The 19,057-nt window shown below is 51.8% G+C and overlaps 11 protein-coding genes across 11 annotated transcripts; 5 read left to right on the forward strand and 6 right to left on the reverse strand.

The window, feature by feature from the left end:
• Positions 1 to 41: 41 nt before the first annotated feature.
• Positions 42 to 1,542, forward strand: N7443_004306 (ethanolamine-phosphate cytidylyltransferase; the record flags this gene model as incomplete). The annotated part of the gene is made up of 4 exons (XM_056884362.1): positions 42 to 165; positions 216 to 333; positions 400 to 1,174; positions 1,225 to 1,542. The coding sequence occupies 4 exons, from the start codon at positions 42 to 44 to the stop codon at positions 1,540 to 1,542; spliced, it is 1,335 nt and encodes a 444-aa protein (XP_056742640.1).
• Positions 1,543 to 1,956: 414 nt separating this feature from the next.
• Positions 1,957 to 2,526, reverse strand: N7443_004307 (monothiol glutaredoxin GRX5; the record flags this gene model as incomplete). The annotated part of the gene is made up of 3 exons (XM_056884363.1): positions 1,957 to 2,111; positions 2,161 to 2,455; positions 2,503 to 2,526. The coding sequence occupies 3 exons, from the start codon at positions 2,524 to 2,526 to the stop codon at positions 1,957 to 1,959; spliced, it is 474 nt and encodes a 157-aa protein (XP_056742641.1).
• Positions 2,527 to 2,713: 187 nt separating this feature from the next.
• N7443_004308 (putative flavoprotein) lies at positions 2,714 to 3,530 on the forward strand (the record flags this gene model as incomplete). Its single annotated transcript, XM_056884364.1, has 3 exons — positions 2,714 to 2,783; positions 2,843 to 3,075; positions 3,129 to 3,530. 3 exons carry the CDS (start codon positions 2,714 to 2,716, stop codon positions 3,528 to 3,530), a joined length of 705 nt encoding a protein of 234 aa, XP_056742642.1.
• A 22-nt stretch (positions 3,531 to 3,552) lies between these two features.
• N7443_004309 (putative para-hydroxybenzoate-polyprenyltransferase Coq2) lies at positions 3,553 to 4,782 on the reverse strand (the record flags this gene model as incomplete). Its single annotated transcript, XM_056884365.1, has 1 exon — positions 3,553 to 4,782. One exon carries the CDS (start codon positions 4,780 to 4,782, stop codon positions 3,553 to 3,555), a length of 1,230 nt encoding a protein of 409 aa, XP_056742643.1.
• Positions 4,783 to 5,306: 524 nt separating this feature from the next.
• Positions 5,307 to 7,705, forward strand: N7443_004310 (putative JmjC domain protein; the record flags this gene model as incomplete). Its single annotated transcript, XM_056884366.1, has 2 exons — positions 5,307 to 5,571; positions 5,640 to 7,705. 2 exons carry the CDS (start codon positions 5,307 to 5,309, stop codon positions 7,703 to 7,705), a joined length of 2,331 nt encoding a protein of 776 aa, XP_056742644.1.
• Positions 7,706 to 7,871: 166 nt separating this feature from the next.
• On the reverse strand, positions 7,872 to 8,554 carry N7443_004311 (uncharacterized protein; the record flags this gene model as incomplete). Its single annotated transcript, XM_056884367.1, has 3 exons — positions 7,872 to 7,966; positions 8,040 to 8,360; positions 8,413 to 8,554. The coding sequence occupies 3 exons, from the start codon at positions 8,552 to 8,554 to the stop codon at positions 7,872 to 7,874; spliced, it is 558 nt and encodes a 185-aa protein (XP_056742645.1).
• Positions 8,555 to 8,706: 152 nt separating this feature from the next.
• On the forward strand, positions 8,707 to 9,351 carry N7443_004312 (cytochrome c oxidase assembly factor 1 family protein; the record flags this gene model as incomplete). The annotated part of the gene is made up of 2 exons (XM_056884368.1): positions 8,707 to 9,159; positions 9,262 to 9,351. 2 exons carry the CDS (start codon positions 8,707 to 8,709, stop codon positions 9,349 to 9,351), a joined length of 543 nt encoding a protein of 180 aa, XP_056742646.1.
• A 283-nt stretch (positions 9,352 to 9,634) lies between these two features.
• On the reverse strand, positions 9,635 to 10,582 carry N7443_004313 (mitochondrial 54S ribosomal protein uL3m; the record flags this gene model as incomplete). The annotated part of the gene is made up of 2 exons (XM_056884369.1): positions 9,635 to 9,735; positions 9,793 to 10,582. The coding sequence occupies 2 exons, from the start codon at positions 10,580 to 10,582 to the stop codon at positions 9,635 to 9,637; spliced, it is 891 nt and encodes a 296-aa protein (XP_056742647.1).
• Positions 10,583 to 11,273: 691 nt separating this feature from the next.
• Positions 11,274 to 12,067, forward strand: N7443_004314 (FAM210 family protein; the record flags this gene model as incomplete). The annotated part of the gene is made up of 2 exons (XM_056884370.1): positions 11,274 to 11,862; positions 11,916 to 12,067. The coding sequence occupies 2 exons, from the start codon at positions 11,274 to 11,276 to the stop codon at positions 12,065 to 12,067; spliced, it is 741 nt and encodes a 246-aa protein (XP_056742648.1).
• A 476-nt stretch (positions 12,068 to 12,543) lies between these two features.
• On the reverse strand, positions 12,544 to 16,848 carry phoC (uncharacterized protein; the record flags this gene model as incomplete). Its single annotated transcript, XM_056884371.1, has 7 exons — positions 12,544 to 12,759; positions 12,815 to 12,984; positions 13,039 to 15,490; positions 15,552 to 15,602; positions 15,660 to 15,788; positions 15,850 to 15,930; positions 16,810 to 16,848. 7 exons carry the CDS (start codon positions 16,846 to 16,848, stop codon positions 12,544 to 12,546), a joined length of 3,138 nt encoding a protein of 1,045 aa, XP_056742649.1.
• A 456-nt stretch (positions 16,849 to 17,304) lies between these two features.
• N7443_004316 (uncharacterized protein) lies at positions 17,305 to 18,513 on the reverse strand (the record flags this gene model as incomplete). The annotated part of the gene is made up of 1 exon (XM_056884372.1): positions 17,305 to 18,513. The coding sequence occupies one exon, from the start codon at positions 18,511 to 18,513 to the stop codon at positions 17,305 to 17,307; it is 1,209 nt and encodes a 402-aa protein (XP_056742650.1).
• Between the last annotated feature and the right edge of the window lie 544 nt (positions 18,514 to 19,057).

A 19,057-nucleotide genomic window follows, 5' to 3' on the forward strand; every position in this document is an offset into this window, starting at 1 on the left:
ACCCCCCCCACCCCCCTCTCTGTCACTCTTTCGCCCTGCAAATGGAGACTCCTATCGACGAACAAATCCCGCTTCCGGGTCAATGGCCTGTAGATCCTCAAGAAGATGTTCCCATCTCGGAGGATCGCATTTGGGTTGACGGCTGCTTCGACTTTAGTCACCATGGTAAGATATCAGAATCACTTGCTCTGCGGCCCTGACCCAATCTGTATTAGGCCATGCCGGTGCTATGCTCCAGGCTCGTCGACTCGGAAAAGAATTATACGTGGGAATTCACTCGGACCAAGCAATTCTGGAGAACAAGGGCCCGACGGTCATGTCGCTAGATGAACGGTAATTTTCTCAGCCATCAATTGCTTCCGTCTTCCCTGGCTAAATACCTGGGTTTTGTTTCATCAGAGTTGCAGCCGTCGATGCCTGTCGATGGGCCACTCAGAGTGTCCCTTATGCTCCATACGTGACCTTTTTGCCATGGGTCTCCCACTACGGCTGCAAGTACGTCGTTCACGGCGATGATATCACATCCGACAGCGATGGCAATGACTGCTATCGATACGTCAAAGCTGCAGGCCGTTTCAAGGTGGTGAAACGAACGCCGGGAATCTCTACTACAGACCTAGTTGGGCGTATGCTTCTTTGCACAAAGAACCACTTCGTCAAATCTGTCAGAAACACTTTAGCAGGCGAAGAACTATCGGGAAGCCCCGACGAACGCAAAAGGTGCGCTGACGATCTGTTGCAGCGGATCCGAGACTATGCTACGGACGAAAGTGGCCTGCAGCCTGGCCCTCAGGTCTGGACCTGGGCTGGTTCCGGTGCGGCAAAAATTGACCATGCCGTTGAAGAAGCCGGGTCGTTTGATAACTTGGTAACCGGGAAAGGCCCCCGGCCCGGACAGCGCATTGTCTACGTTGATGGCGGGTTCGACCTTTTCTCATCTGGTCACATCGAGTTTCTCCGGCAAGTCATGGAATTGGAAGAGTCTCTAGGCCGCCAGCGAGATTGGTATGGGCCTGGCCAAAGGGAGAAGAGAATCGCGGAGTACAACGAAGACTACGCCCCTGCTTATCTCGTGGCTGGTATTCACGACGACGACGTGATCAATCATTGGAAGGGACTTAACTACCCCATCATGAATATCTTCGAGCGTGGCCTTTGCGTTCTCCAGTGCCGCGTAAGTCCACCTTTTCTCGGCGATCCCGTGCAACTGCTAACATGTATTAGTATATTCATGCGGTTGTGTTCTCGGCTCCGTTTACACCTACCCAACCATACCTGGAGGCCTTGCCCTTCGGCACGCCAGATGTCGTTTACCATGGGCCTACAACCTTTATTCCCTTGACCTACGACCCTTACACCGCACCCAAAAAGATGGGGATCTTCCATGAAGTTGAAAAGCACGCTTTCCAGCACGTGAATGCGGGTGAAATTGTCGACCGAATTCTGAAGAGCCGTGAAGCCTACGAAGCCAGGCAACGTGCCAAGCTTCAAAAGGGAGTTGCTGAAGAATTTGTCAAGTCACAAGAACAGGAGTCGGCTTAGACTGACTCTCATTTCCGTTAGACAGCCAATTGCTGTGTAATGAAGTCAAATCGACAGTACATACGAAAAACCTTACCAACCGGGGTTTATGATTTTAAGCACAATCCATATGGGGCATCTCCCGTTACTTTGCACATAACTGCTCTAGTACTCAAGTGATTATCTCGTAGCAAGAGCGTCCAGCAGCACCCCGCAACTCATTGGCAAGCCTGGAGTATGCCATTTTATCTCACTACGCCTAGCTAATATCGTCAGAAGTCAGGTTTCGGGGTATCATACAGACCTGGAAGTGAGCATTTGAACAAATTGCGAAGAGGGAAGAGACGAATAAGACAGGATGGATCTGATTAATTGTACAAAGATATAGACCCGCGATGGGGATGCAGGTGGCATCCGCTGTACGAGACTACCATTTTACTGATCCGCCGCGACCAGAACACCCTTGCCCTCCAGCATTTTGGCAAGATCTCCATTCTGGTGCATGGTCATCAAGATATCACAGCCTCCGACAAACTCCTTGTCCAGGTACAGCTGCGGGATGGTTGGCCAATCCGAGTATTCTTTGACGCCTGAAATAAAGAGAGATATTGTAAGTATACCGATGAAGAGAATGAATACCAAGAACGAGCAGCCCACCTTGGCGCAGTTCGGGGTCTTCAAGCACGTTGAACGCGACAAATTTCTTGGGATCAACGCCCTGCAGACCCAGAATCTGAATGCTTGCGCGCGAGAACCCGCACTGGGGTGTTTCGGGAGTGCCCTTCATGAAAAGAACGACAGGTGCGGAGGCAACTGCCTTATCAATTGCCGCCTTGGTTTCGGAGGACAAGAGGCGCGCATGAAGGACCGAGGGAAGCGCGAAAGCCGGGGCGCGAGTGGTACTCAGGAATGGCCGTGAGACCGGGCGGAAAGCCTAGAGAGCGTCAGTACTGCAGGTTGGAGGGAAATGGGATGGCGCACCGAGAACGCAGTTCGAGAGAACATGATTTCGGCTCTAGTTGTGATGTTGAAGGCAAGAGGAGAGGGAAGCTGCGAAGGGCTGTTAGTATTATTTAATCAGTCGTTGGTTACGTTGGGCCCCACTCTTTGCCTTAACCCCGAATGTCGCTCTTCTCCCTTCACCAATTCACCTATATCTCTTCTAATATCCTTCCACCTGGATTACATCAAAATGGCAGGCACATTCTCTGCTAAACAGCATCTACAGGACAATAAAACTCATATATTATTGGCTGCCTCTGGTGATTTAACCTTACTGATTCATTCCACCTTATTAAGTCATCTTCTAAATCATCTTCAGGCTCGGTAGCAACAATCAAGCTGCCCAATATTACCGAGGCTTTGAGCCGCTATGGGAATGTCTCGATTCGGATCATAGTCACCGAGTCTGCAGAGAAGTTCCTCGCTGGCCAAAGCTCAGAGCAGCCAGTTCTCGACTGCCTAGAACAGATCGACGGTGTCGATGGTATTTATCGCGATGAAGATGAATGGGCTACGCCATGGAAACGGGAGGCTTCCATTTTACATATTGAGGTTAGTCGATCTTGAATTACTGATAGACTCGAGGTTAACTCACCGGATCATAGCTACGGAAATGGGCCCATATCTTACTAGTGGCGCCATTATCAGCCAACACTATGGCGAAAATGACCATGGGAATTGCAGATAACCTCCTACTTTCCGTTATCAGAGCCTGGGATACGACGGGCCTGGTCGACGGAGACTTCAAGGGCCGGAAGCCCATCATCTTCGTGGCTCCGGCAATGAACACCGCTATGTGGAGGCATCCGGTCACCGAGAAACAGTTGAAAGTCCTACAAGAAGAGTGGGGGCACACAGATCTCAATCCAGAAGGTTGGGTAACTGTCCTGTCCCCTATAGTGAAGTCTCTCGCGTGCGGAGACGTTGGAACGGGCGCAATGATGGATTGGAGGGACATCGCCAGCATCGTCCAGGAACACTTGGGCCTTTCGGTGACCGAGTCCTAATCACGATTTCCGTTCATTTATATTACATCGTCTCGGTCTCTAGTCCGGTGCTATCGTACAAACCCAGGTATTGCGTGGCATACTCGCCGAGGAGACCCATGGTAATGCCTCCACCTGTTAGGAGGCACCCGTTCTTGAACCACCACCAGCAATTCTTCACGTTCTTCAGCTGAACCCTCCAAATCATGAGCCCCAGCGATACAATGGCACTGCCACAGCTGCCGACGAAGAAGACGGGCCCACAGCCTGCGGCAAATCCGGCAGCCCCGAGGAGAGACACCTGGGTCAGTGCCAGTCCAGTCAGGACCGCCTTGGTGTTATGCTCGTGTCGAAGAGCGATCGACTTGATACCGGCAGCCGCGTCGTCCTTGATGTCCATATGCGCATATATCATGTCGTACAGCACAGTCCACGCCACACAGCTAGAATACAGAGCCCCTGCGGCCAGAAGGGCATCATGGTTGGCCAGTAGATCCACTCCCAATGCTGGGAATCCCATAATTGCACCCCACGAGAACGCTAGGCCTAAGACACATTGGGGGTAGTTGGTAACGCGTTTGGCCAACGGATACGCAACCACAATGGGTACGCTCGGAATTCCGTACCAAAGGCACTGGGTAGGGAATTGAAGGAGTATACCAAGTCCGGCTAGCAATTGAGTACCGGTGAAGAGCACTGCATTTCGCGGCGAGACTGCCCCTCTGGCAATGGGACGGAACTTGGTTCGTTCAACATGGGGGTCTAGGTTTCTGTCCCACAGATCATTGATGGCGCACCCCGCACCCCGCATGATCAACGCACCCGTAAAGAAAAGTCCTGCTGTTTCAAGCACTTGCATTGGAGCTATACCGGTGGCCATGGGAGCAGCAAGAAGGGTGGAAAAGAGTGTCGGAAAGAACAGGTAATATGTGCCCGTGGGTTTGTCGAGTCGAACTAATTCCGCATATGGTATCCAGGAGCGTGGCAAAGAAGCGACCAAGCCCGTCTGGGGAGGTGTATAATGTGTGACTGGATTAGTCGCCTTTGCGCTCGCTTCCGGATGTATCGCCGTAGAATAGACCTGCGAGCCGAGTCCCGGAACTAATTGTGCCGCACGCATAGGATGGTATAGGGAGGGACGGATATGCCCCATCACCGCAGACGGACGGAAGCTGACGGGCGACAAGGTTCCATTGCGCCGACTGCCGATGTATGTCCTGCAGCATTTGGGTAATCGTGTGCGGGAGAATCGCGCGGAGGTGGGGAGTAACATGGTGAGGCGTGGACTAGAAAAATGGCAACGAAGAGTAGTGTATTAGCCAGTGCGCAACTGATTCATGGTGGAGGGTCAAGAGTAGGTCGATAGAAGGTAGAAGGTTAGGTTCGAGATCAAGAGAAAAAGTGCCCAGGGATCGACCTAAACCAAGTCGGGGGGATGTGCAGGGACCCACCAGCGACGCGCCGATTTTCTGTCAACTCTTTACGAACTCGAACATCAAACATCGAACATCTCTTCTTTGTCCTTTCTTCTCTGCTCTCTGCTCTCTGGTTCCTCCTTTCTCCTTTCTCCTTCCTTATTCCTTATTTCTCCGCTCTCTTCCCTTCTCCCCGCACCCTCGCACATTCCTTTTGCGTCGCGTGTTGCTCTTACCTCGACCTGCGGCGTGTTTTCTTTGATCACTCGGCCTCGATGAAACCTCTCCTCTGCGAACCTCTTGGTTCAGAACATTACCTCTTACTCTGACCCCTCTTTCAACTCGTGGTCGTTCTACTACATTGCCCCGGTTCCCCCGTGCGATGCTACCGAAGGAGCGCGCGGCTTTCCAGCCGTACCCTCCCGACATCATTGTTAATCAGACAGTAGAATCGATCCCAAATTTCGAGTGCGTGCGGTCCATTTCGTGCGATGACATCGATAGAAATGGACTTCAGCATTTTGCGCACCTCTATGATTACTGGGTCATTAAAACTGGGCGACCCCTCGTGATTAAAGGATTCCAGGACCTGTTGGACAAAAAGCTATTTTCGTCAGAGTGGCTACAGAAGAACTACGGAAAGAAGGGTAAGCGGTCTCTCCATCAGCATGAATTCACGTGTTGGCCTGGCCTCCCTCTGACGGGTATCTTATAGTCGAGAATGTCCGGGACTTGGGCAAGGGAGCCAACGTGTGCTTCAGCATTGGGCACTATTTGAACAAGATGCCGGCGCTTGCGGGGAGAATCAACACAGCTACCTTCGATAAACCGCAGATCCAGAGGCTGTATCTCAAAGACATCGACTGCCCCGCTGAATGGCAGAGCTCGCTTGAGCAGATGATTGTACCTCAGCTCTTCTACTTGAATGAGTCTCCCAAGCCCTACCTTGGCCCTGGATCCACATTCACCGGTCAATCTGAGTGCCCTCGCACCCAGGAGGGTCATGTTATTGCCAGGGCGGGCGACCTGATGAGCAGCCTTCCAACCGAAATGCGCGCTGAAAACCTGATGTGTTACATCGGTCATGAAGGAACCTACACTCCTGCACATCAGGAGATGTGTGCCAGCCTTGGTCACAATCTCATGGTGGAGGGATCGAGTGATTCTGTTGAACATGGACAAGCCACACAGCAAGGCTCATCGGTTTGGTTTATGACCGAAACGAAAGATCGCTACGCGGTAGCCGAATATTGGGCATCGATTTTAGGTCATGACATTGACTTGGAGGATCATTTTTCTCAGCTCAGAGCATGGGAAAAGGCCCCTTTCAAGACCTACCTTGTCGAACAAAAGCCCGGAGACCTCATTCTTGTTCCCCCTTTGGCTGCACATCAAGTGTGGAACCGTGGCACGCGAACAGTCAAGGTTGCGTGGAACAGGACAACTGTCGATACATTGGAACATGCTTTAGGTGAAGCATTGCCCAAAGCGCGAGTTGTCTGTCGAGACGAACAGTATAAAAACAAGGCAATCGTCTACTTTACCCTTGAAAAGTATTCCAATCTGCTGCAGAATACCCCAAGGATGGATCACCCCGAAGTTCAAGGTCTCTGGTCGGACTTCAGACGACTTTTCAAGCTGTACACCGACATCATGTTGTCGGAGAGCTTTTCGAAATCGCCGCCTCCACAGGACCAAATCGAATTTGCCAAGTTTGACGGCAATGTGACATGCTCTTATTGTCGCTGTAATATCTTCAATCGGTTCCTCACATGTCCATGGTGCAAGTCAAACGAAGAAGACGCTTACGACGTCTGTATGGACTGCTACGTGATGGGCCGAAGCTGTGGTTGTATCTCGAAACTTGCATGGGTGGAACAATTTCCTTGGAAAGACCTGGTTGGGCGACACGATGCATGGCGTCGTCAAATCGTTTCTAACGATGTGCTCGTCAGTGGTGACGACATCAAAACGGCCAGATCGCGGTTTCCTCTGCTCACTGTGGCTCGCGGCCAACTAGGCCGGAAACCCGTCGCGGAGATCTGCCAGGAGCAATTGCTTCTGCGGCCATGGACCGATTGCAAGAACGGCCGGTTACAAGAGAACGATGAGAAAGAAGCGACACCCACTGACTCTGAAGATTGTGATTATGGACAGGCGAGAAAGCGCCGAAAATTCCAGCGTCCCAAGCGCAAGATTGGGCAAACCCGCGGCTTGTGCCACCATTGCCACGAAAGTGAGCCACCCTGGAAACTGGCAACCTGCTCACAGTGCTACACGCAGTATTGCTTTGGTAGCCTATTCCGCGCCTTCAACATTTCGCCCCAGGACGCGCTGGAGAAACCGCACTGGGTCTGCCCCAAGTGCCAAAAAACATGCAACTGCTCGGTGTGCCGATACGACACTACGATGGTACCGTACGAGCCCGTGCGCTCATTTGTGGGCCACGACACCAGGAAAGTCGCGGATCCCCGCAGCACGGATTCTCTGATCAATATGAAATTGAACAATGCCCACTGGGTCACTATGTTCGGTTCTGATATCGAGCAACGCCTGATCAAAGTTCAGATTGAGGAAAATCTCAAACGCTCAGAGGCTTTGAACAGGTCTCAAACCCCCGACCCCATGCAGCAATCGACATCGAATGGCAACGGCGCTCTGACATGCCATGACTTCCAGGGAATTCACCAGGACGACCCCGATGATACCCCAGTGGACCCTGCGCTTGTTGAGGCCAGCAACATATTTATGGGCATAGTGCAGGATACAGTGGCAACCTGAAGCTATTCTTATTTTGTTGCCCACCATGTTTGAAAGAACCTGGCAAGGTTCTAGTATGATTCCCCTGCAAGAACCATTCCCGAATGAGATGAAGCTGTACTAAAATAACGACGCTATCATGAGGTACAATTAATAATACAATTCTTCAAGCCACATGACGAAAAAATTAGGCGCCTTTGTACTCGTACTGGAGAGCTTTCAGAGTTGAGAGATCGACCGATAGCATCATTTCTCGTGCGAGCAAGATGACTGCTAGTATGGCTGTGTAGAGCTCAGTAAGATTATGCACCCCCCTACCCCCCCCCCCCAAAAGTGGAAGAGAAAGATAACGCACCGCTAGGAATCAAGTAGAGAACGGGGCGGATCGTATAAGATGAACCCGCCTCAATGAAGAAATAAGCCATTAGCACCAAGCACACCGCGCCATTTACGGGCACCAAAGCAGAGAGGAGCCAGGTCAAGCGCTCATCATCAGCCAACAGAGGCTTCTTGCCCTTGCGGTCAGGATAGAGGGGGCGTGCCTCATAGTGTAGGCCGAGCCCACCAGCGAGAGGATGCCCAAGAGAGACAGAAAAGCCTCGCCGAAAGTCGAGGCAGATAGGATCGAGGGTATAAAGATGGTGGTTGATACCAATGGAATTCCAGTAAAGATCATCTAAACCACTTAAGCGTTCAGTCAAGCAAGATATGAGGGTGCGAGTTTACACTGTATTGGGCGTTGCGTGCCTCATTTTGGCATTGCAACTGCTGGATCACTCGCTCCTGTTGTTCTTCGTCAAGCTCTTCCCGTTCATCCTCTGATTCATCGGGATAGCGGAATGCCTTGCGGAGTCGCATATCCACGTCCATTATGTGAAAAGGTGTGTGAATGTGGTGTTCATAAATTGTCCCAAGTGATGGACTGATCTGACGTGGGATCGTTTGCAGTGTTTGTTTCCTTTTCTCCAAACCCACTTCACAACCATCCGACTTCTACCTTCACCAACGTCCTGTCTCCAACAATGCTTTCCTCTCGCGCACTTCCCCGGCTCGCTCGTTTCCCGGGCGTGCGCCGTAATCCTCCGCGCCGTACTATGATCCCAGCTCCGGGCCCGAATACGGGGCCATTGATGGAGCGACGGGCAGATCGCGAGCTGCCGTCAATTGACAACAGCCGGCGCTGGCTGCGAAGTCTCCCAATCTTCGTCGTGGCTGTCGGAGCTGCGATGCTGGGTATCTTCAACTATCAGAAGTCGACCTCAAGCGTGGTCAGCAGCACGCTTTACGCACTGCGGACGTCGCCGCAGGCCCGTGAGATTCTTGGCGATGAAATCTACTTCGCACAGCAAATTCCATGGATTAGCGGTGAGATGAACCAGCTCCATGGTCGCATCGACATTACCTTTTGGGTGAAAGGCACCAAAAGTCAGGGCAAGATGAGGTTTCGAAGCATCCGACCGGATCGTATGAGCTTCGTAAGTCACCCTGAACTGTTCCGTACTTTGATCCCTGCTACATACGGGCAGTGTCTTTTGTCGAAGAATATTGAAATTGGCTAACGCTCTCCAATTCTTCAGTTCCGCACCGAGGAATGGAGCCTACAGACCGAAGATGGCACCGTGGTGCAGCTGCTCGACAAAGACACGGATCCTTTCCGGCAAGAGTGAGCTTTCTCAAAACCAGAAGTTGGAAAATTTGTACAAATAGAAGACCTCGTGCATGGAAATTGGCGTTCGGGAACATCATTTACGGTATCTTTTGGGCTTTCTCTCCTGTGTACAATATCAAGCCCTTGGCAGAAAGGAAGAGGACGATGGTGATGAAGATCAGGAGTCTAAGAAAAAAAGGATATCATTTGTTGTATCATATACAAACGCCGCTCAAGTGAAGAATATTGCGCGAATGGTGTAGTAGTACATGCCTCCCCTAACCGGGCGTCCCCTCGTCGGATCAAGCCGTTGCGGCCTCGACTACAGGTGCAACCTCTGGCCACGGCTTTTTGATTGCATCCTGAATTCTCACAGTGCATCCTTTGGGGCCACTGACCGCACCTATGGTTTGACGGCGTTAGCAAAGATCACAAGGATTGCTGGAAAAGGACGTCCTACCGCTCACAACCACAACTCCGGTCTCAGAGTCCACCTTAAGAATCTTCAGATTCTGGACCGTGTTCTGTGTATTACCCATGTTTCCTGCCATCTTCTTGCCTGGGTAGACACGGGAACCACCACCCTGGCCAGGTCCAGAGGAACCAAGAGAACGGTGCGTCAAACTGACACCGTGACTACGGTCCTGACCGTGGAATCCGTGACGCTTCATGACACCTGCAAAGCCTTTACCCTTTGTGTTGGAGCGAGCATCAACATACTGGCCCTCCTGGAACCAATTGGCCCGGATGCTCTCGCCGACGGGAAGGAGACCGGATTCGTCCTTGACGCGAAACTCGAAGACGTGGCGTTTGGGGGAGAGTCCGTTGGCGGAAAAATGGCCGAGGAGTGATTTTGTCATGTTGCTGGGGTGCTTCCAGCCTGATCCGACCTGAACAGCGAAGTAGCCGTGTTTTTGGCGAGTTTTGTGGGAGACGACCTCCACGCGATCGAGCTGCAGAACTGTGCATGGGGTGCGCTTGCCGGTGTCCGCATCGAAAACGGCAGTCATGCCCTTCTTGGTAGCAATGACTCCAGATCGGAGGGGCAATGAGTTGGCTTTGCGACGAAGGGCCGCAGTCGATGTCGACTCGAGGACGGGCAGACCGGGGCCAACATTGAAGCGACTGGGTTTGGCCTCGTTAAGGGATTTGATACCGAATGAGCGCACATGAGTCCGGGGGAGGGCAGATTGAACAGCCCACAGGAACGAGGAAAGCTGAAGTAGCTTCCCTGGGAGGCGTAGCGACATGATGGGGTTTGGGGATTTGAAGTCCGACGATCTGCGACTTGAAGTTTTTGGCGGCGAGATGAGTCAGCATCCCTGGCCCAGCGGAACTCGACGCATGTAATGATGGGTAGTGTGTTCGAATGTTCGAAGTTGATGGTTATTATGTCTCGGTCAGCTTTGATTCAATTTGCTTACGCTGAGATGCATTATGTCGAGGGGGCCTAAGCGTGTAAAGCAGCACTGGGAATAATCAGCGTACATTGATCTGTTTACTTACAGATGCCTGTGATGCGCGCATCGCTCATATTAGAAGGAAGCATCAGGTAATCACTGAATCTACTTGAAATGATGATCGAACTCTTGCATCTGTGTGCTCTTTTGCGGGTTTCGTCATTTATATAGGCACTTGAGTATGCGTTCGGGTTGTGATCTCGCGGGAGATCGTGCTCCCCATGAGCAACTAAAATAGGAATATTAAGCTATGGAGATCAGTTGCAAAGGGAAATGAAGACAGCCTAATTTTGGAGAGAATTAGCACAATTCTAGTCCTGAAACTAGGTCCTGATTCCATGGAGATCCAAGTAAGTCCGGCGCGTGTCAGATCGGGACGCGGCGCCCGAAAATGCCGGGAAGGGATCGCCCCGATAAAGAATCCTTCACTCACTCTTACTCTTTACTCCAACTTCAATCCTTCCTAGTATCCATCGTCGAGATGTCTCTCCGGCCCTCACTTTTGTCGCGCTGGCTGCCGTCTGCCGAGCTCCTCAAACAATCTACGCTTCGAGCCGCACATATGCCATCGCCAGGGTCTATTCGTCTAAGCCTGTCTGCCCTTCGCAGCCCAGCAACATTTAAGTCCACCCGGCGATCCTTGACGACAGGGGCAAATTATATTGGTGGACCGGCAGCACGATCACGACCGAGCTTGCGAGCGATCCAACCCCTCAAACAACCATTGAACCGGCGCTACAATTCGGGATCCTCGGGCAGTTCGTCGCAGACGGAGAAAGAGGGCAACTCGTTGTCGCAACGACTTCGGAAACTTTCTCGTGAATACGGCTGGGCAGCTGTCGGCGTGTATTTCGCTCTCTCGGCGCTGGACTTCCCCTTCTGCTTTGCTGCTGTGCGCCTGTTAGGCGTAGAGCGGATTGGCTACTTTGAGCATGTCGTGGTGCAGTCGGCCAAGGATGCTTTCCACTCGGTGTGGCCCCAGACAGAGCCTTATCCCCAGAATGAGGGCGAGAGTGAGGATAAGCAGGCCAGTCTCGCCCTGGCAGAGGAACGGAACCAGGAAAACGCTAGTAGGTATATCTGCTTGTGTCTATGTGGACATTTGTCTAATCCGTCTATTTAGGTATCTGGACCCAGCTGGCGCTTGCCTATGCAATCCACAAGAGCTTCATTTTCATTCGTGTCCCGTTGACGGCAGCTGTGACCCCAAAGATTGTGAAGACTCTACGCCGCTGGGGTTGGGACATTGGCAAGCGAACGCCTAAAAGCCCGTGATTATGAAAGGTGACGTTGTTTCAATAGCATAGCGTAGCCTGTACGGGTGTTTGGGGAAAATTGTACATTAGCCACATAGATCTAATCCGGCACGACCTGCCCTCCCCACTCAATCAGAGATATGATACACTCCAATACACTTCCTAGAGCCAATTCCCAGGAGAAACCACCTAATCCAGCGCCAATTGCGCCGCTATGAGAACAGAAACCTGCGGGTGCAACAGACCAAATTTTTTAGAGATTGCAACTCGCTGGGGAAAAAAAATCCACCCCGTGCAGCTGGTACAGTTGGCTTCCCAAAGTAAATCGTAAGCGTCAACGGCGTAAGCTACTAAGTCTCATAGTCTTCGTCTCGGAAAGGGGGGGGGGGGGGGGGGGGAGAAATATAGAAAAATTAGGAATCAAGAAAAGAGGATGTAACGTAAAAGAAGATGTAACGTAAAAGAAGATGTGATAGAGAAAAGGCGAAGAGATCATCACATGTCGATCATATCGTTGAATCTCAGCACGCCGTTGGCTTTCAACACACCATTAACGCCGTCAGGCATCCGGTATGCCCAGTCGGCCACGCCCATTGTGGATGTAGACAGGGCATTGTCACGATCGGGCTGCTGGCTAGGTTCGTCCGATGTGTCTGCCACCAAGACAAGGCCGAGCTCTTTGATGGTCTCCACAAGCGCGGGCACGACGTTCTAGATAAAGGTGGTTAATAAAAAAAGGCCGGAAGTGTTAATGATATAAACTCACGAGAAGACTCGATCGGCAGATCATGCCCATGAAATTATTACTCTGAGCGATCCTTGCAGACTCCTTGATCGACATCGATGCTCGCCCACTGCTGTTCACATGTGGGAGGGAATCCACGTTGCGAGCAAGATCACGGATCTGACCCAGATCGTTGCAAAGAAGAACCGGATCTAAACAGACGGTCAGTGGATGAACAAAATCACGCTGTACTGGACGATACTTACAGTTGGGTTGCTTCCAGTTTAAGGCAGAGCAAATATTCGCGTTATAAGATGTAAAGACAACGGACCTCATAAAGTCCGGGTTCTTTTCTCGAGCAACACGGGCATGGTCGAAGACGTCAGTCAGAATCGCATCTGCGAAGGAGTTGACGTCGGCCAAGGAATTCATATCAAGAGTGTTCTCTTCAGTACCAGATGGGTAGACAACCGAAAGGTTAACATTGAGGTCGATAGGAATGTGTTGCAGGACCTCCCTTAAAGACATGAACGATTCGGCCAGAAGTCGATGAGTCTGCGGCATGTCGTTGACTGCTTGCGTCTCAAGGAATTGGAGGATCTCCTGTCGGTTGGCACCTCGTGCTGCACCAATTGTCTGGAATTGGACATATGATAGTTGGCAGATCGGGATGTCGATGCCGTGATAGTTGATCATGAATTGAGGGTAGAGGACTGGCACCCGATCTCGGGTCAGCTGCACGAAGAGCTGCACATAGTCGCCCGACAAGCTGGAGCCGGTGACCAGGCCATTGTGGTCCGAGTCAAGGGCACTCGTTGCTTTCCAGTACGTCGCAAAATGCGTGATTTCCAACGGATCGCCATGGTACGGCTTGATGACCTGGAAGTTGAAACGCAGTTGGCCAATAGCTCGAAGGCGAGGGTCAAAGAGAGGCAGGCAGCATGACCCTGTGCTGGAACTTTCAGCACGGAAGATCACAGGTAAAGCCACACTCTTCGCAATCACTTTAGAGCCGAAGGTTGGGAAAATCTCAAAGTCAACGGCAAATGTATCCAAATTATCAACATGGAACGATATTGTCCGGGAGTCGTCTTGGATTGGCAGTACGATTGTGCGGGGAATGAGGTCCGACAGCTTCGAAGAAATAGTGATCCTGGCAGCAGGGTGGCGTCCAGCTTGATCGAAAGCGATCGAGCCCAAATTTCCTTGATCAAACAAGAGTTGGACGAAAACCTTCTTGTCAAGGAAGTTGTGGCCGTAGCGTCGCAGAGGGATGATTGGTGGGGGTAGGGAAAGATCTGGTATGCCATCGGCCATGTCCATTTCGATAGAACTACCTCGCCTCGTAGAATCTTCGTCCATCAAGTCCTGTTGCTGAAATTGCATACCGTTCAAGATATCGAGCGGCCGCTGCGGGGGTTGATCATGGGAGGGCTGCGCCCAGAGAAGAAGCATGCATTCCAGATGTCCTTCCCAGGCTGCGTAGTACATCGCAGAGAGACCCTTCTCGTCTGCAACCTTCGCATCAACGCCCAATTCGAGAAGTGTTCGCAAACACGGCACACAGCCTTCACTTGCCGCATGAAACAGCGGTGTCCATTGATACAGTTTGTCTCTTTGGTCAAGATCAGCGCCGTGCTGCTTCAGGAGTAATAGCAGTTCCGGTGACTGCGATGCTCGAGCCACCATGTGCTGAGGGTAAAGGCCTTCGGCATCAGGTAGTAATTTCGCATTTCGCTCAAGGAGCATTTTCACAATCGGAAGAGATCCATGTTGACAAGCAAGATTTAACGGGATGTGGTCTGAGTCTGAGGACGGATCAATGCGCGCATTGCTGCACAGTACCTGCTCGGCACATGCAAGCTGGTCCTTGACAATGCTGTGGATCAAGGGTGTGAAATTGTCGTGGTCCATCATGTCGACTGTCTGCGGGCCCACGGTCAAAAGCTCCTTCACCATGGATACCCGGCCGTGCATACATGCGTAGTGCAGGGGTATCCGACCATAGACATCGGACCGGGAGATATCCACGGCAGCCGCGAGACCCGCTTGGAAGACAAAGTCACGGCCAGAAATAGCTGCTTCATGGAGACAATTCCTTTCATTGATATCATCCTCCGCATGAATGTCAACCAATCCACTCTCAAGTAAAAGGGCTAGGACATCATCAGAAAACCCGTTGATTGCGGTCAGAAATGTTCGTGTCGCCCGATCACGGGCGTCTGAAAAAGAGTGTAGCCTCGCCACCCATTCGCGGAGGGTCTGAAGATTGCCCGCAGAGGCAGACTGCAAGATCTGAAGATCCAATTCGTCCTCCTCCGTACCGAAACCAGGCGCTGCCGCACGCTCCATGGGTCGCGAGTTATCAAGCTGTAGGTTTTCACCCTCTGCCCATGCTTCCAGCTCTAACCGAGCGGTCGTTGCTCGATCCGACAGATCACGGAGAACTTCACGGTTGAAGCACGGTTGGACCTCGACCGCTCGATGTAAATAAAGCTCCTTCATCCGGGATTTGGACGTTTTATCCCATTTCTTCAGGATCTTAGACATGGCCGTTTCATTGATTTCCACAAATTGCTGCAGTTTGTTCAAGTCGCCGTCGAATTGTTGAAACCCTTCAAACAACGAGACAAAATTTGCTGGGGTCTTCGAGTTCGAGGTGGTCCGAGACTGTACCACGCGCTTCTTGTCGACTAGCGTTTTCAGTCGCAGCGAGAACTAGGTGGAGAGTAGTCAGTGAAACAATCCCATGAAGTAGCGCCGCAATAATTAGACTTACTTCTGACTCTTTCTGGAGATAGAAAGTATTCACTTTCTCAATTTCGCGCTCCTGTTCGATCGTGCGTTAAAGCGGCGCTGGTATTTAAAGAGACCATCTGGAGCTTACCAGTCGGAAGAAGAAGACCTCCTTATTCGCGCGCAGTGCGGCTTGAGGATCCAAGGCACCATCTTGGGCGATTTCTTCCGCGGTCCTCTGAGCAGGGATATTGGGTGTAGCACTAAGTTGTTTGATGAGCTGTGGGATAGTATTAGTCGGAAGGGTTCGAGCCACGGTGGATCAGGTAGTCTGCTCCCACCTTCTTTAGGGCCTTGTAATTGACGAAACTGGCGGCATATTCGGGGAGATCAAGCTGCCGGCGTTGAATCTGCTTTCCGAACTTCCTGCAGGAGGTTAATTTCCATTGGAGGCTAAGCTGCAAGGGGTGGCTGCTCACATCTTCGCAGATTCTCAGGTTGAGCACGTCAGGCTCTCTTGGTGTGATATTGGCACTCGTTCGGGACGAATTGGCGGAAACGAGAGAGAAAGATAGGACACGAGACGCAGGGAAGGGAGGAAGTTAAGGACCGAGAGACCCGACACGAGGGAGAGGGGCCGGCCTGCGCAACGAGGTGGGGAATGATGATAGTGGGACAACGTCGTGTCACCGGGGGTATGGCAGGATGCGCGAGTGAGATTCGGCTCTATTTGCGCATTCCATCAAGCGCGGGGAAATGGGGAGGGGAGGTAGGAGTTAGGGTAGACTAGAGGATCAAGGTTCAACGATTCAAAGATTCACCAAGATCACAGAGGTCGGATTGATGACTCTCAGCTCAGAAGGGGGGTAAGGGTAAACGCCCAAAAGGTACGGATGTACCTTTTAGTCGGTTTAGTCGAAGACCCCGGCCAACTAGGACAAGGCGTGGGAAGTCGAAGTTCAAGTTAAGCCTGATGTGGGGAGCTCTATTACGCCAATCACTGCGAACATTCCGCCCACGTTTTTGGCGATGATGACTAAGGCGGTCCTCTCTTTCCCACGTAGTCGAGTTAGTACTCGCGAGTATTGTACCCTACCCTAGAGAGGATTACCATCATCTGCTTACTCACTCCTCTATCTCCATCTCATACTATACCCTAAACAGGCAGATCAATCCCATTCCCGGGTCTCCACTTACCCTTCAGTCTCTATACCCTACTCCATATGCAGTTACTGTACGAAACTCCTATTCATTTCAAATATCCTATAGAAGCGAAACAAAAATAGAAGAAATTCCCTCACCCTAGAATTCATTCCGAGCACAGTGTGCCCAATGTACATAGATGCGGGCCAGTTCAACAACGGGTATGGTGGGATCAGATGCGAGGGATATATCAAACCGGACCAAGAAGCGCAGAGAAATCACAGAAACCATGAAAAAAAGAGAAATAAAAAGGGCAAGGGGAATAACCCGATGGGCCGATTATGGTAAAAAAAAATTTAAAGAAAAAAGGAAAAGAGGGGGAGGAACGAAGTGCAAGTCAATAAACAAATAGCGAAGCGAATGTCCATCACGCCGGGAAATATGAGACAGGTGGTAATCGGGCCAAACGATCACCAGTAATGAGGCCCAACATCAAAAGAGTGAAATCGGCGGTGGTCATAAAAAGGATTAAAAGAGAGAGAGAGAGAGAGTGTGTGTGTGTGTGTGTGGTGGGGGGCGTATAAGAGAGGTTGGTCCAAGATCGGAAGAGCGCCGAACTTTTTTGGAAATCAAATCATCAGCACCGAGGCCATCTAGAAATTTTGGGCAATGCCCGCATTCCCTTGCCGCGGGTAGACACCCGGGTTTTCAATGCGCGTGTTGCGGCGCGCCTGAACATCCCGGATTACTGGCTGGTAGGCATCATCGGCATATGCTCCGTGTCCAGTCGTTTCGCCGTAATACGGGTTCTCTCCGTAAAATCCTCCGGACGGGTGCGCAGCAGACATGTGGCTTTCTTCCGATGCTTCGGATTGATTGGCGGCCGAGTACGCCGACGACGCATTGGAAGGACCACGATGGATGTCGCCATTGCGGTTGTTAGCGGCCACGGGGGCGGCACCCAGCACGCCAATGGGTTCAATCTCGCCTGAGTCCGGACGAGCACCGTCCGAATACTGCACTGTGCCTTCACTGGGAGTCGCTTGGTGGTGATAGGCACCACTGCCATCCGACATAGCCATTCCCATACCACTGGACAAATTGGTCGAGGCCTTGCGGCCAGCAGAGGTCGTTCCCCAGCCACGGTAGCCCGACGAGTTATCATCCTTGGGGGCCACACTGCCTCCCATGCCGGGCAGAATTGGGTCATTGTTCGGGTTAAATCCATACTCTTCCACTTCCTTTCGGCGCTCTTCCTCGGCGGCCTTCTTAGCCTTCCGCTTGCGCCAGAAGAAAATGGCAGCCAGGACAATCAGCGCCACTGAAACGACGGGTACCACGACGGCGACCGCAATGGTGCCACCAGCGGATAGGCCATGGCTGGAAGAGGCAGCAGTGGTCGACAATGCGGCCGAGTCGGTGGCAGAAGACGAGTTCGTTGCTGATGAAACGCCGGTGGTGGGATAGGTGGAGGTTTCGGTGATAGTGGCATAAACCGTGGTCTGACCGTTGGTGCTCGCAGATGTCGTGACGATGTCGGCTACTGAGCTGGTCGTCGAAGTGGTGGTTTCAGTCGGGGTGGTGGAAGTTTTGGTCGCAGAAGATGTGGTCTCGCTCGTGGAAGTGCTGGTGCTGCTGGTGCTGCTAGTGGTGCTGGTGCTGGTGCTGGTATTACTGCTACTAGTGGTAGTGATGGTAGTACTTGAACTGGTAGAAGTCGTAGAAGGCGTGGATGAAGTTGCTTCAGAGGTGGTTGCCGCGGACTCTGCACTGGAAGTGGCGCTAGCAGTCGTCGGTTCGATCGGGGTCGATTTGACTGAGTTCGCGGTCGTGGCCGCGGCCGCAGCCTGTGATACAGACATGGCGGTTATGAGACTTGTGGTGAGAATCACAGACGTTCAACTTGTGGTCGTGGGGAACAAAGGATCCCCGACCACTCCAAATTCGGTCAGACGATCGAATGGGACGGGCTCGCGGGCTCTCCACAGAATTGGGGGGTCGGTTGATAGATGGATAGGTGGGCGCACGAAGAGAACAAAGAGGATTGAGAGAAGTTGGAGGATCGAAGAACGAGTGACGATTCGAAACGCGTAAGGAGAGAAGACGAAGATCGAGGTCGGAGGCTCAGGGGGAGGATAAGAGCGAAAACGGCGATTCACAAGATAAGGGGGGTAAAACGAAGTATCCAAAAGCGAAAAGAAGAGAAGAATTCCAGGATCTCACAAGACAACCGAAACTAGTCGGGAGCCATGGGTGAGCTGGCCGTTGTGTGGATGAGAAGAGGAAGAGGGAAACCGGGCAGGAAAAGTGGAGTTTACGATCCCGGCCTTTGGCTGCCTGCGTCTAAAGGTCTGCATTAGTTATCTTATGCTTGCAGACTGTTTACGACCTAATTTCTCACTTTCC

This window comes from Penicillium atrosanguineum (assembly GCF_028827265.1).
Source record: "Penicillium atrosanguineum strain IBT 20685 chromosome Unknown utg000003l_segment0_segment0, whole genome shotgun sequence".
Classification (NCBI taxonomy): domain Eukaryota; kingdom Fungi; phylum Ascomycota; class Eurotiomycetes; order Eurotiales; family Aspergillaceae; genus Penicillium; species Penicillium atrosanguineum.